Source organism: Tyto alba, unplaced genomic scaffold (assembly GCF_018691265.1).
Source record: "Tyto alba isolate M040663 unplaced genomic scaffold, T.alba_DEE_v4.0 Super-Scaffold_3, whole genome shotgun sequence".
NCBI classification, from domain to species: domain Eukaryota; kingdom Metazoa; phylum Chordata; class Aves; order Strigiformes; family Tytonidae; genus Tyto; species Tyto alba.
The window spans coordinates 4,893,424-4,909,990 of record NW_024881304.1 but is presented as its reverse complement, the minus strand read 5'-3'; the positions used below and the strand labels follow the sequence as shown (position 1 = coordinate 4,909,990).

Here is a 16,567-nt window from a genome sequence, read left to right as displayed (position 1 = left end):
TTCACTTTTGCATCATCAGAGGGACAAAGGAACACAATTGGACATAGATGGTTTAGAGATGTATGAGATGGGACTTCAATGTTTTGTAATGTGTGCCTTGCTTCTAAGTGAAGAGGAAAGGAGAGCACACAAATTCGGCTACAGAAAGGATGTCCCAGAAGCTGCCAAAAACAGGTCATGAAATGCATTCAGCATCACCATGAGGCATTCTGCACTGCATGCCATGAAACATTGCAATCTGTACCAATAAAAGGTTGTAATCCATTGTGGTAGAAAGTGTATATAATTTTTCTGATCTAATTTTGTGACAGCAACCATCACTAAAAGCTTCTTCATTATGCCTATATTTTCTTTTTGGCTTACAGGCAAAATATCTAATATATTGGATCTTGCAGCTTCAGCTAAACATTTAGTACATGTCTAAGTGCTTACATTATTAATTTTATCTTATAATCAGAATAGAAATGGCTAGGAAGCCATTGTTTTGTGGACTGGCAGAGAGAGGCACATGGTAGACAAACGCATAACTAGAGACCTAAACATGGGTGTAAGTTGAACACTGACCATATTTGGCAGAATCACGCCCACAGCCAGATCCGCGCACACAGATCTGCCAAGACAAACAGAGCAGTACATGGTGTAAGCTGTGCTGCCTGTGTGGCATGCAGTAATACACCACTTTCCCTAGCTTTTTTTCCTTTATTTTTTTACCCCCTTTAACCATGGTCAGAATCTAGCCCCTGTAAGGTAATCGCTACATCTCAGCCCTTCCAGTCTTGGTTGGCTTGACTATATTTATTCCTCCAGATCCAAGGACTGTGTTGCATGTCCACTTGGACCTCTTAGCGATGTTGACAAGTGATAAGCACATAGACAAGTGCACTTTACAGATATTAATGTGCTCTCTGCAGAGTAGTCAAGAAATTCTATATGGATGAAATGGTCCCATCTGCATCACTGATTATCTAGTGTTACAAGTAGAATAATATTCAGTTTTGTGTTTATTCTTTGTAAATCTTTTTTCAATATATAAGTTTGGTGACTGGTGTTTGAAAGTGCAAATCAGTTTCTCAGCTTTCAATTTCATACACCAGAACTGCTTGGTCAATCTGTGGACTTCTCTATTCTGCTAAGAAGTGTTAAGCAAATACTATTATACTGTGCCATGTGGAATATCTGTTGTAATTTGAACTTCACATTAAATATTGGAAAAAGCCTTTCCCCCTCAATATTTGTACTTGTATTACATTCCTTATGTAATTATTGCATTGTAATAGATGTAATAGTTTCTTTAAATGCTCAAAGATAGAAAGTCATTAAAAGACTGATATATGTACTCACACAAACAATCAGAAATATAATTAATATTGCATCCCAACATGCTAAATTACAGTTTTATAGACTCTTTTATTGTACTGTATGAGTTATACAACAATCTAAGATTGTATAATGACCAAGAGGGACAAAAATGTTAAAATGTATGTAGTTAAAGAAAACTTCATTTATCACAGAAAGAAATACTAAAATTTAGAGTGATGGAAGAAGGGAAGAATTGTAATAAACAAACTCAAAATCATTGTGGAACACTGCAAAATTGTTGGAAATGCTTGACTATCATCTGTGGATGAAATTATAATGAGTAAAGTTTAAGTAAATGTATTTGAGAGTGTTTCCAGTGTGAATAATCTGGTTCAGGAAAAAACTAGAAAACAGATAATGTATCCAGGTTAAAAAAAAAAAAAAACAAAACAAAGGAGAAAATCCTTGGAAAGGTACATGGTAGATAGATTTCTTAACAAAAGCCTGTAATGGGTTTTGCTTTTTGAACAATGTATTCCCATCTCAGTAACTTCTTTCAAAGTGGGCACCTATCTGAAAATTTCCAAAGATGATTCAAACAACTATAACACAGGATGTGCAAAATACACCAGCGAAAGCATTACTGAGGAACAATCTTAAGAGACCTGATTCTTCCACATTAAAAACAAATAGGAATTTTGCAATACACTTCAAAGATCAGTGGATGAAGCCCACAATCATGCTGAAATCTGAACACTGTAATATATTGAAGCAATTCTGGATTTTCTGTCACTATGAATGGTATTAAAGCTCAGTACAAAAGGGTTCCAAGGCATTCACAAATTCAAATCCAGTTTTGTTTTGTTTTTATTCTTGTAAACGTAATAGGAATATAAAACCCTTTCAGCCCTATTCCTCATACAAGCTACTATAGTATTTGTAGTCAAAACAGTGGCCTAAGATACTGTGGTACTTCTGTGTTCAAGGTGTCATTTCCAGAGTGTTATTTTATTACTAAAGTCTTTCTGAGATTTTAGAAAATAAGCTTTCTTCTCACTCAGACTGACTTAATTCAGTGTTGCAGAAAGAAAGGCTTCCAGACTACCCTTTCTGAAGTGATTGTATTTCAGTTTTAAATAACTACTTGCAGCTAACTGTATCCTGTTCAACTGACTATAGTTAGTAAACATAAATTCCTGCTTCCCACAACCTAATATTAAGTCCATGTAGATGCCCAAATCCATGCTATGTATTACAGCACCTCACAGGAGAACTTTGCTCTTGCTACAGATAACATGCTTGAGACTTTCTGACATCACCATGCTGTTAACAGCCCATATTTCTACATCTGGTTACTGAACTCTACAGAGCAATTGTTTTCAATATCAGTCACAGGACAAACACAGACTATGTGCAATCTTCTTTAACTAATGGAAAATAACTTACCAAAAACTAAATGTGCACCCTCATTGTATATAACTTCAGGGGCCAAATACATTTTAGTAAAAACCTTTTTATTGTCAATTTCCTGATACAGTAAATTCCAGTCTTGTACTTTGCAATGTACTTACAATTGAGTACAAATCTGGTTCAAGAAAATTAAACTTCTAAGGCCTACCAGAAGCACAGTCTATATTAACAGATGTACTCTATTGCTTTTAGCTAGATTTTCAGCACACCTATGCATTTCTACTTGGTAGTGTAAACTACCATCACTGACAATTATAACAGCTGAAAGATCTTCAATGCATAAAATTTCAAATGTTTTGTCACCAGTTCAAGATCTAAGGGGTTTCATACAATATATAGGAATAACAAGCTTCCTACCCTGGGAAGTAAATGTCAAATCCACAGAAAAAAAGGAAGAAGAGCTCCAAAGAACTAAGCAAAGGAAGCCAATAATACAGGAAGCCCTAATTACTGACACTATGCTTTACTCAATAGTCTAGATAAAAATTAATGTTGACTACAGCTCACTTATTGTGGAAAGTTGTTCATTAACTCAGACACAAGATATGAAACTTGCCTGGCATTCTCGCAAGGGGGGACAGTGTTGAAAGGTATGAAGAGTAAACTAGTTTCTAAAGTCTAGAGAGGGTCCTTGTGGGGAGGTAGCAGGACACTGTAAGAAATCCCATACTGTTGCTGCTCTGGCTCTCCCACCTTCATTGACAGACAGATTATTAAATCTCCAGAAGCTGTCAGACTAATACATTTCACCACCAAGAAAATCTATGAAAAGTATAAAAATAAATTGCAGCATTTTGACAAAACAAACTTGTCAACACATATCTTTGCCTTTATTGTTCAGCTATTCCTTATTGCCAAGGTGCTCCAAAGCATAACGTATAAAAACTACAACTCAACCTATATTTCTAGCATACAGAATGACAACTCATTTACATAGCACACATGCTGGGGTTTCTCCTTAAGTGGGTAAAATGATTCCCATATATTAATATACCACTTTATATCAGTGGTAGTATTTACAGAGATATAAACTCTAACAGTGCCAAAAGTCAGTTTTAAGACATTAATTTTAGATGTCACATGGACAAAACATGAGCTGAAAGCATACCACACAGCAGTACGGGAATTTCAGAGCACAGGTACCAGATGCACATCTGGTAAATGCAAAAAAAAAAAAAAAAACCAAACCTCAGGGCTCTTCTTGTTGGTAATGACAAGAGGAAAGTGATAGATATTATTTTATTCTTTTCGGCCTACTTGTAAACCTGTACTAGACAGTCTGCTATATTGTGCCTTTCTGACAGCTGTTTTGTTGATGAAAATGAAATGTCATTCCTCAAGGCAGTACAATTACATATTATTCATTTAGAAATTGAAGATTAAAGGTGCAGGCCTCATACATACTCTGCAGTGCACATGACAGCTAATATAGAAGATAATTATTGGAAATAGTCTGCTCATTTTCCTACCTGGAATATCTTCTGCCTGCTCATACAAAAAATGCCTATTCATCTTCCTGACTATTTTTTTGTGGTATTTATGCAATAAACATAGGGTATATTTTGAGCTTACTTCTTCTTTTACTAAATAAATCATCACTAAAGATAGGGAAGTTTTTTGTAATATAAGAACTGCTACACTGCAGAATTGCTACGTCACAGTTGCATTGGTCCAATACCAAATCCACTAACTTAAATTTTAATTGTTCCTTCAGTCTATCACTTATTTCTCAAAAGTACACATCTACATTCAGAAACATTGACAAATTAATAGATGGTCAAATTGATGACTGTAAAAATCCACATGAAAGTAAATACAAATTTTAAATATAAGTGTCCACTTAACACCTTCACCAAAAATTTAATAGTATCTTGTTAAAATGAATGCTGAAATAAGAAATAGTGGCCTAAACTAAACAGAAAAATATCCCACATTTGGAGGCTGTACTGCCTCAGTGGAAATCAGTGTCCTGTTGGTGAGTAACTAGTTACCATTTTCATGATTTGGCTTTAAGAATGTTCTGCTCTTTGCAAGTAGCTTAGTAAAGAGTTCTGACTTATTTTATAATCTCATAACCTGGAGTCAAAACACTTGCTAGGTTTTGCTTATAAATCAAATCAAGATAGAGAGATGAAAGTCTGCCTCTGTGAATGCATTTGGAGAACACAGGTGAAGGATTTGGACTGCACCGTGCAGTAAGGGCACAGACAGTATGCATTCTGCACTGAGAAGCATGTCAGTAAAGATAAAGGAACAGAACAAGAAAAACTGAGAAACAAGAGAAGCATTCAAAGCAACAAGAACTTGTTAGAGTGAGCCTCAGCATCTGGGAAAGCTGGAATTCAGAGGTGCACCATTTCAGTCATATATCCTGACAGCATGATTCAAAACCAAAGCATAGATTCTTCTTCACAGTCCAAGAGGATACCTGCTGGAAACAGAACTGTTAAGAGGAAATGATGCTGTTTCCATATTTGTCTTACAGAATTGCTTAGTTTTCCTCCTATTGAAAAGGATGAAAGTCTTTTAAAGTCAAGAGATATTTAATTTTCTTTTACAGATTTATTAAGGTAATATCTTTGGGTATTGCATTGCTCTGATAGACCTTAATTTTTCTGATGTTAATATGTTTTTTCTAGATTTTCATGCTTTGAGTGGTTGAATCTATTTTTTCACTGTTTTTATGTAAACAAAGTGCTGAGGAAACTAGAAAGAAACTTTATTCTAAATTATGTGAAGCAGACACTTTTCCATAAGCACATCCTAATTTATTTAATAATAAATTTAAATTATATTTGAATTATTTAACTGTGTGCAATATTTAGGCTGTAAGATAAACATAATTTTGCTAAATGAAATCATAGAACATGTCACGTTGCTGTGGAGGCACTGATATAATTTTTCTTCCTAAATATAAAACCCATAAACTAAGAAAATATACATACATACATATGTACACATTTTTCAAAAGAAGTACTGAGTTTAAAGAAATTGAGGAGGGAAGGAGGTATTTAAGTTCACTTTAAAAAATAAACAGCGAACACAAAAATTGAATTTCATCCTGCTGCAGGTTGAAAAGAAATATAGTCAGCAGCAAACAACCCCCTTTTGTTTAAAACTTCCAGCTCAATCCTAAAAAGAACTTCTATATCCCTCCAAATTAGTGGTAGTTGAGAGAACACACAAAGGGTTATTTCATTCCTTTTGTGGACAGGGAGCCTGTAAACTGGCATGAATCAGTGAGGTGGTAGCATGTATCTGCACTGCCACTTGGATTACTGGTGCAAAAGGAAGAAAGGACTCCATCCCCATGGTTACTGGGGATGTTAGTAAACTCTTCTGCAGTAATGATGAGGCACTGTAGAACCTTCTACTTCCAAACTAAACGAAAAAGGAGCAAGACCAGATCAAACAGGGCAAAGCTATGTAATTCACCTGCTGGATGGTAAATATCATATAAGAAGCAAATTGCAAGAAAGGATGGTTCTGGATATTGTCAGAATAAAAGGCTAAAGAACAGAGCTTGATCTCTGATTTTGTCTCTGTGGTAAGAGCAGCAGTGACAAATATAATGCATGCATTATCTGTATTGTTCTGCTTTCAAGGAAACTTTTCTGTTAATAGATTTTGCTACTGTATTATTCAGTGCATTTTTTCTTTACTTCTTATTCTATATAGAAAAAATTTTGGAAAAGCAAAACACAACACCACCCAAACAAATTAGTAATCTTAAAAATATGGTAAATGTGTCTAACTATTTTTCATGAGAGCCAGCAAAGATTTCTTCATATTGCAGGAATAATTTTAAATATTTTAATATTTTAAAGGCCTCATCTAGCGCAGCTCAAAGACAGTTTGGTTTGTTGTTTTTTTTTTGTTTTTTTTTTTTTTTTTTGGGGTGGTGGTGGTGGTAGTGTTTGCTGTTTTGGTTTGGTTTTTTTTTTTTTTTGGTTGCTGCCCAGGGCTATCAGTTGTACAGCAGGAAAAGCAGGTGGCTCATTTAGTGAAATTACACCACCTTGATTATTTCCCATTTTTAACTGATTGGCAATGTCCAGTTTACTGTGTTTAAATAATCAGCTCATTATGTTTACATTTTCTTTAGCATGCAGCTCAGTTGCACTGAACCAGTGCCTTCATTATCTGTCACTCCCTCAGAGCTCAAGACTGGCAAAATCATAAGCCAATGGTCCATGCCAAATTGGCACCTATCGCAGTTTAGATGGAATACTTGAGCCATGCAGTCTTAATTTTCTCAATGGTGGTGCCTACTACCGTTGATTGTTCGGTAGATATTCCGTTCTAAATGCTTTGCTAGGCAGAACAAAACAAATTGGGAGAAACTGAAGCACTGTCCCTTGATTTTGACTGTATGTTTTTGTTTGCAGTAAATAAAATGCTTCATCTCTTGTATAAACAGATTTTTTTCATCTTAGAACCCAGTCTATAAATATGTATTACTTCACTTCCTTTTACAGCGTGTGTTAGGAATGTAGTGCTAAACACAAAAAGGTTGTCACCCTCAGAAAACTAGGATTTGGGATGATTCAGTCAGTATTAAATCTTTCCACTTCAGGTCAGTCATTTACTGGGAGTGGTATTCAGCTATAATGCACAGAGGCAGCATGGAAAGCTCTCCTCCCATAAGAGAGCTGGTTTACCAGGGAAGCACACAAACCACCTGTACTGAAAAGCCTCTCTATAAACCCTCACATGTAATATCTAAATTCAGTGGTTGATGAGATCAGTCATGTGTCTTTTTTTTATTTACTAGAAAAGCACAGGAAAATAAAAGGGAAGAGTATAATACATATGGTCAGCACTTCTCTCATGCTGTGAGAGGACAAAGGGGTAAGGAACAGTTCTTAGACCATGTGAAAGCCATGAATACTCCAGTGTTGAGTTACAGGCTAAAGGAAAAAGTTCTTTCTTATTTGCCCAGGATGCATAATTTATTTCAAAGGACAACACATAAAATCATTATTAGTTTCTATCATTATCATGATAGTAAGACCAGGTCAATAGCCAAAACAATGTTCAAAGGTGAGTTAGCATGTGAATGAGAATGGATTACTAGCAGAACACACCTTCCTTCTAATAACAGGGAATTTTGCACTGACCAGTTTGAGCAATCTCCAATTTTTTACAGGTCAAAATGTTTAATGTTGCATCAATGACTTGATTTAGAGCCATTTAAAACTGGTCAGTAGTAGATATGGACCAATCCTTTTTCCACCTGAGCACAGCAAGAACAGGAGAGGCACACAGCTTTATCATCATAGTCAAATAAACTGTTCTTTTAACAAGAAACTCACTGTAGGCTGTCTCTCATAGTCTTAACATTCAACGTGTATGGCATCGAGTTACATTCAGATCATATGGAAAAGAGGTATAAATGAGAATACAGCCACACGGCCAGTATTGGCCTTCTTTTATATGACTTCAGGTTTGTTTTATTTCATTTTGTTGTTACAACATTTTTTAAGAGTTAGAAAGTTGAGTTAATTCTTACCTCTTAAAGGAGCCCATTGTTAGCAACTTGTTCATCACAGCCCCTTCAACCTCCCCAAAAAAGTAACCAGTCTGTAAGGGGAAAATGCAAGTAATTACCAGAAGTGTAGATAAATGCAAAACAACACTGGATGTAATTTAAACTGGCATATTCTAGGATGTGATAAGAGTGACTTTGACAGTCACATAGAAAGGTCTTCAGGACAATTGCTACATAAAAACTGAAGAGGACTTCACAATCGTGGCAAGTTATAGGGATTACATTATTACCCCTTAGCAGATGTGAGAGCTTAAACAATATATTGAGGTACATTATATAACATCTAATATCAGATATAAAAGCCATCCAAACCTAAAGCTTGTAAAGAAAACACACTAATCTGATCACAAACCCTTGCGATTAAAATGTTACTCAAAAAAGATATAAACAGGTTGTGAGAGGATTTAATAAACAGTCATTAAAAACCATTGTTTATAATTCCTGCTTGACCTCTTTAAGGAGATGGAACAGTACATTTCATCAATCCTATAAATTTTAACTCCATTCAGAGTCATTTCATACTTAAAACCACTCAGTCTGATGAATTACTCATTTTGTCCTTGTTCAGTAGATGTGGACTAATAAAAATAAATCTCTGTTGAGAAAACAAACATTCATGTTATGAATTTGGTACATAAGATGGAAGTGACTCCATCATCTGCAGCCATTCATATGAAAGTGGAAAATCTTGCATGTACAGCATTTTTCTAGTTTGGGAAGACATTTTTTGTTTTAGAGCCTCAACTCCCAGAAGGATTGGATATGTTCTCCGCATTGTTTAAAGGGAGAAATCCCACAATTTATGAGGGGGAAAGGGCACTACATTCTCAAATTGCATGGATTCCATAGATTTTGTATGAACTAAACACCAATTCCATTACAAGGAACTTAGCTGACCTCAAGTATGCACCTGGGAGTTCGCAAGCAGAAAAGTTACAGCCCTAGCCAAAAAAGGCATTCCTCTACCTAAAAAGCAAGTATTGCTTTTTCTTTTCTTTTTCTTTTTTTTTTTTTTTTTCCACTCAGGGGAAACTTTGAATGTTTTCCAAAACATGTGGGTGTGTAAAATCTCCTAGAAACAAGAGGGAACATTTGTAGCTTATATGACTAAAAATACTAGCTTCAGTAGCCTAGATGACTGCTGAAGAAAGATTATCCTAACTATTGGAGAGGCAGTCAATGTCAAAAAGTCCAAACCATAAATGACTAGTATAACCTTAAATAGTAATAAACCTGATTTATCAAGTTGTGCTTCAGTCTTATAAAGACATCTCAGTGACAGTTCTCTCCACAAAAGCTCCATTTGTAATGCTAGTTCTCCCCAGAAGCAGTAACACCCAGATTATATATTTTTTTAATAGATCAGGATTTAGTTCCAATTCAGGTGAAGAATTACACTGCCCCTGAACAAGACTCTTAGAGCAGTTCAGGAAAGAGCAGTTTTTGGAAATTCCAAAGAAAAACAGTGCTAAAGCAATGCCAGACAGGTGAGTAATTGATAATATGTCATCCCACTTCCCTTCCCCTTCTCTAGCCACAATAAATATAGAATGTATACATACATACACATATAAAAATAAACATATACTATTGTATTTATCATAATCTTACTATAGCATCATACAAACTTTACCGTCCATGTTAGGCTTAGATCCGTAGTGACTAAAAAATTAGGTCATAACACATTTCTAGTCTAGTTCTGGTCAGCTAGCTGTCTATGCTATATTCTTCACGGGAATATGTAATGATTGTATCAGGTAACCTACCAAAGGAAAAATCTCTTCCTAATTATATTTATTGACTGTAGCCAGCTATCAACTAGCAAATCAATTACACAAATCACAATTAAATAGTTATGAAGATGTCTGAGACAAAGATGTTTGAAACATATCAAGATGATTCTACAATGAGAGTTTTTCTTAGGCCATGACTCAGCTAAGTGGAAAATACAGATTTGATAGATAGACACAAGGGAAAGAAACCCAAACAGTTGCTTCTGACATAATGCTGTCAACAGTTAAGCAATGTTATAATTTTAATTCATATTATTTTGGGGGTACATCCTAGAATTATATTCAGAACATACTTGACATTCTAAAGGGATGGAAGCAATAAATTTAATAAAATGAAACAAAATAATCCATTTCAGTGCTCAGTTTTGCTTATAAGATTTATCATGAAGAATTACTATTGCATGACACAGTACAGCATGCTTACCAGTTTTTACTCTAGTACACATTGGAAGGATAAAAGTTTCAGAAAATTGTATTTCCCTTGTTTATTACATGCTAATAGACTTTCCAAAGTCTCAACCAAAATGGAGCAAAGTAGAGGGGAATCATGAGGAAACATGCAATTACTTTTGTGCTGTACAAAGGTAAAAAATATCTATATCTTTTTACTTTCAGTAGTGTGAGATTTAAGGTTGCAATAATTCAAGCTTTTAATTTAAAAGCAAAATGCTCAGTTGGACTTCTCTTTTGCCATTTATGTCAAGTTTTTTATCTCATCTCCAATCACTCTTCCAAGTCACCCAGAGCTCCTTCCAATAACTGTTTCTCAGTAGCCAACCTAGTCGTAACAAATTTAATTCATGAGGGCTAAGTAGAAGTGTGGATATTTCTATTCACAATCCCAACACACAAAAGAAATTCAACTTCAGAGAATTCTAGCATAATTGAGGCATCATCCCAGCAGTTTTCAGGCAAAAGTTAATAAGAGTGGTGAAGGTTCCTGCATAAGGTTTGCAGGATTGAGCAATTACACATGAATTTTTCAATGATTTTCCATGAGGACAAAGCAAATTAAAGTTTTGAATGATCTTCTCATTAATCATGATCCTTGTCCTCTCTGTTGTGATACTGAGTGCTTAGTTTTAATCCTTCAATGACTGTAATCCACTTCAGAAAACAAACTCCTCAGCTAACACCTCTGTAAAATCTCATTATCTCATGTTTGAGGGTAAAAGTCCTGTGTCCCCAGTGTCCTCCCTCCCTTCCCAACCTTTCCATGTGGCAAAAGTGCCAGAGAGAATCTTTTTTTCTTGGGGTAAAAATGTCTTACAGAAGACAGACATTTTTGCAGAAAAAAAGCCCTTTAAGAGAACATTTATGAGTTTAAGAGCAGACCCCGCCCCAATGGGAGACAGAAACTGAGCTCTTGTGAGAAACAACTTGCATTATTTGTTAAAGGAATTTTTTTTATTTTTACATTACTAATCTATTAACATTTTAACATAGTGGCCTATTTAAAAGACTGGTCATTTTATATGAAAGTCTTACATGAGAAGATTGAATAAAAACCTTTCACTTACTTGTCTATAGTCTTCAGACACTAAAATAAATCCATTGTTATCTATTAGGTAACAGTTGATTGTCTGGAAAATAATAAAATACAATTTTTTTATTGTAGGATATAGCAATGTTAGTTACTTATTTTACTTTAATTCCAAGTGACTCCTAAATGGGTAAAGCCTTCAGGTTGTTATAACTTCTGTACATAACTTCTAAGTGAATGTAGTCTCAACTTATGGGATGTTATCTGATTTATTTTTCATGCATTTGTTTCATGCAAAACAAAACAAAGATGTGTACAGAAAGGGAGGATACGAGTTAATCATAAACAAACATAAAAAGAACAAGGTCAGTGTTTTTATAATTAATTCTTTAAAGTTTTCCTTGTAACTGAAAGTTTGCAAAGGCACAGAACTTTGTTGTTCCTGATAGCTTACCCTGTGTTTGGAGAAAAACATCAGCACAATGTCATTACCCTAATGATGTATTAATGAAAACACAGTGTCAGCCTGGAGGACCAACAGGGGACCAGGTAATATTTTTTAATTTGTTCATTGGGGGATGGGACCAGAAACTTCTCTAAAAGAGGCCCCATAGGTCTCCTAAAGCTTTTCAAATTGTGTTTTTAATTGGGAACTGGATTTAGAGGTAGGACTGTTAGCTTTTCATAGGTCAGATGTATAAACTGTATAAAAGAAGGTAAACCCAAATCAGTGCTTCTCTCTATATATGCATGCAATATTTTAACCTCGAGTGAGTTACTTGCTACAGGCAAAGTTTTAATTACTGCACTTCAGAGTTTAAACATAAGGTTCAACTCAAACCCTGATATAACTCAGTTTCTCTTCAGTATTGCCAAATACCTACCTCAGCGTAAAATCTTTAACATATTTCTATTGATGGTCTAAATCAGCAAACATTTTATCATTGTTTCTTTAATTTTCTGTGACATTTGTGTAAAAAAAAAAAAAAAAAAAAAAGTAGGATCGCTTCCAATATAGGAATCCTCATGGCTTTGCTTTTAGTTCAAAACTTTTCCTGTTGCAAATGGGCTGCACAGAGACATGATAAAATATGCATTTGCTACACACTGCATATCCAGCAAAATCTCTCTGCTCTTTTACAGAGAAAAGCAGTTCCATGCAGTAGTAGTATTGCAAAACATTGTAAAAATGCAGTCTGATTTTTCAAGAGATGCTTAGATGCATCTGATTCTAATTCTGGACACATATTAGTACTGTTCTGTGGGGTTGAAGAAGAACAGAGATTTGCAGAAATGCTGTCTTGAAGTTTGTTTTTTAAAAAATCAAAGCAGCCCAAATAAGGCATACAGTTGGAATGAACGTAATTCCCTAATGCAAATGCAGGATATTAACTCTAATAAGGGAACCTAAGCTACAGACACCCCCAGTGACAGAAAACCTGTCAAAAAGGAAGTTGAACCAACTCATTTCCAACCTTTAATCTGCTAGAAAGACAAAAATTGGCAAATGTAATGTGAAAAGCTGATGATGCTGGCAAAGAATTGAGTAGAGCTAATGCATCCAGAAGAGGCAGCTACTTAACTTCAATGGTGTGTGAAGGGTGGAATTTCAGTAGACTGTAACACCAGAACATTGCTCTCCCCAAAGTCAATCATAAACCTCCCACTAACTTTATTAGGAGAGGAGCTAAGTCAACAAAGAGCTCTTTTGAGGATACATATTTGCAGTCCTCATGCATGAAAGATAATCTAAAGATGGTGCTTTAAAAACAATATTTCTCCACAGCATAGAAAATAAACAAAAGTAGTTATGCTGGACAAGAAAGAGTGTAGGCTTAATTTCATAGTCTATGGATTATATGCAGTTGGGTAAACAGTGGCTCAATTTAAGAATTAGTGGCCATGTCTCAAATCTCTAAGCCATAGTCATTCACTAGCATTGTTCAGAATTTAAAAAGATAGTAATGTTTTAGCATTATTACTGGAAACAGGCATAATACAATAAGTGGAATCTGCATCTTTTTGGAGGAATGTGAAGATAAGACGGTTTCTATTTCAATCCATTTTAGAAACATTAACAAGGGAAAAATGCTCATTCAGGACCATTCACTGACCTGCTTGCCAGCAAGATAAATACCTTCCAATATTCAGCACTACATTGAAGAAACGATTTTAAGTTTAGCACTGACAAAGGTCAGTGGGGTGCATTTATTTGTCCAGTACATTAGCAAATCTCAAAGAGAAGATTCCAGATACAAGATTAATGCATGAAATATTATCATTTGCATAGACTAGAGCTGTATGAATGTGGTTTAGTTCACAATGTTTCACAGGTATTGGAAGCGAACTATGCACAGGTTTTCCTAAAGGTTCAAGTTCAGTGAACTCCAGATTTCAAGGGGAACATTCCATAGGTGGAGTCCCTGAGCTTGTAGAATAGAGTAGGCATGTAGTCCAGAATAAACACAGCAAGAATGTTGACAGAGGTTTGAGAACACATTCGAATTACAGTAACTTTGATCAAGTTTAAGTATATTTTTCACAGCTCCAATATACAATAACAGTAATGGAATGTAATATGGGTTAAGAAACCAAAAACAAAAATGAAGGAAACCCGAACATTAAAATAAAATGTGAGACATCAGGAAAACAAGAAGAAATGAGAAATTCAAAGCTCAAAAAAGGAAAAAAAAAGTCTCTAATTAATTGGATGTCAGTATTTTAGAGTCAAAAGTATCACACAAACTCAGCAACTAATTCTCTGTATAACTATTGTGCCAGTCTATTTTCAGTAACATCTTAATACTTTTAAATGCTTTAATTTATATCATATCTGTTCAGCAGATATTTTTTTGCCATTGAGAAAAGACAGCTGTGAAAGTTAACAGATGAGCTGTGATATTTGATTGAATCCTATCAACAGTATATTCTGTCATTATAAAAAAGTTTGGAATCTCTAAATTACCGAGGTTTACACCATTATTAAATTTCTCCATAAGCTTACATGGCTCCTGCTGGTGTCAAGTGAAAGTAGCTGAGAAGACTTTAAACTGCTTGTTCTTTCTTTGCATATGAATATAATAGCAAAAGAAGTTCTGCATTAATATTTAGAAAAGTGTATGACTATTCTTATTGACGGCCAATGAGATAAAAAAGAAAATATTAGATTGTTTCTTGCTGTGCCCTCTCGGAACCTTTATCAGTATGTACTTGCTTCTTACTAAGGACTAAAAACATTTTTGCAGTAATGACAATATGCTTGTTTTGATTAAGTAGTTGGACATTTTGCAGCAGGAGTATGTTTTACACAAGAAATTATGTAATATTACTATTCTATCACAAAGACTATCACAAATGAAGGAAGTAATTTCTGCCCAGCTTTTAATCCCAAAAGCAGAGTAGGTTAGGCTAAACAAGGAGGAGATTTAATACAACACTAACTTTACTCAGACTACCTGCAGTTATACTCCTCAAGTTGGTTGGATATGACTGGAAAGCCATCAATGAAATAATTTAAAGCTGCTGGAAACAATTCAAGGTTAAGGTTGCCCATTAAATCTGTATAGCAAGCTACAGTAAAGCAAGGCCACAAAACTTAGGTAATTAACAGTTCTACAGACCTTCTTTTTCAATAGATGTCTGATCACCCTTAGGAAAATGAGGTAATAAATATTATGAGCTCACCTTAAAATTGGTTAACATGCAAATGACAGCCTGGAATCTGAGCTAAGAAAGCACTTTCACCCATACCTGGGTGAAATATGCTTTGTTTTTCATTACTTCATATTTGGAAAAGTTTACTTACTGATTAAAATGATACAAGCTTTAAATGGAAGAGTCTGTATGTTATAGTTAGAAATACAAAAGATATATTGACTCATATGGTCCATTTCATTGCCAAAGATGGCACGATCATCAGGCCTTTGTGTTTTGGCTTACTGCAAGTTTTATTTTGTATTATTTATTGCTATCTCTATCCTTCAACTGTTAGATCTCAGGGTCCTATGAATTATAGTTTGTTCTAAGTTTTGCTGATTCGGTATGCTGAAGAAGTTAGTGTTCCACCCTTGCAACTGCTGATGTTTTAAGTTCTGCCTTTCTACCCGGAATGTTTTTTTGTGATCCAAATCTCATATTAAGCAATCATATATTTAAAAAAATGTTACCACTGTGCCTCTGTCCTGCACTCACTTTTCAATAAAACATATTCCAATGTCACAGTATATGACATTGTGAAGTAGCATCCTAGAAGTGAGATTGTTAGGATTGCTGATGTACCTTTTAAACTTTTTATAAATTAATTTACACAAAAGTAATAAAAAATTTTAAATAACATTTTTAGCTTTGAACAACTACATATCCAATGTAATATTGGCGCATGTTAGAAAGCACTCCTCAAACATATTCATGAACTTTTTTTACTGTGGTTATTTAAAGTTTTGAATTACCCATCCTCAGGAAAGTCCAACTCTGCTAACTTTCACTAGAGGAAACTTCACACAGTACCTTATGTAACCATTCTTATTAATTTTTTTATGTCCTGAACAGCCCTGAACAAACTTAGTGCTACACACACAGAGCACACTCCAAAATAATTAATCATTATATAGGCAGGAATAAAGTCAGGGCATCAGTTCAGGTGGTGGAAGATGTGGAGACTTCATTAGAACTACATTAACACAGGGCAAGCAGCACCTCCACGATAGGAAGTGGAAGTCTTTCTCAAATGCTAGGACAGTCAGAAAGAGACCTGTAAGGCGAGACTGTAAGAGAGATAGGAAGAGACAGCAGAGAAAGAGAAAATAAAGACTTCTAGAATACCACAAGTAATATATCTGGGTTTCTATTGTAAAAAGTAGCAGCACAAACTTGTGAGAACTTGAAGATATTCAGAAGAAATGGCTTCAGAGAAAAGAGATGAGAAGGCATTGTTTGAACACCAGAGTTTGCAATGGTGGGGGTAACTGCTCA

The 16,567-nt window shown here is 34.9% G+C and overlaps 1 protein-coding gene across 5 annotated transcripts in view; it reads right to left on the bottom strand.

The window, feature by feature from the left end:
- CACNA2D3 (calcium voltage-gated channel auxiliary subunit alpha2delta 3) overlaps positions 1 to 16,567 on the bottom strand; it is a 467,172-nt gene that overhangs the window by 28,575 nt on the left and 422,030 nt on the right. For 4 of the 5 annotated variants that reach the window (XM_042799689.1, XM_032984346.2, XM_032984345.2 and 1 more), the window contains 2 exons: positions 11,634 to 11,696; positions 8,282 to 8,352 (listed from right to left, as the gene is read on the bottom strand). In XM_042799689.1, the coding sequence (XP_042655623.1) occupies positions 8,282 to 8,352; positions 11,634 to 11,696 (134 nt within the window). Of the gene's footprint in view, positions 1 to 564; positions 611 to 8,281; positions 8,353 to 11,633; positions 11,697 to 16,567 lie in introns of all 5 variants that reach the window. The other variant, XR_004405904.2, reaches the window with a different exon arrangement.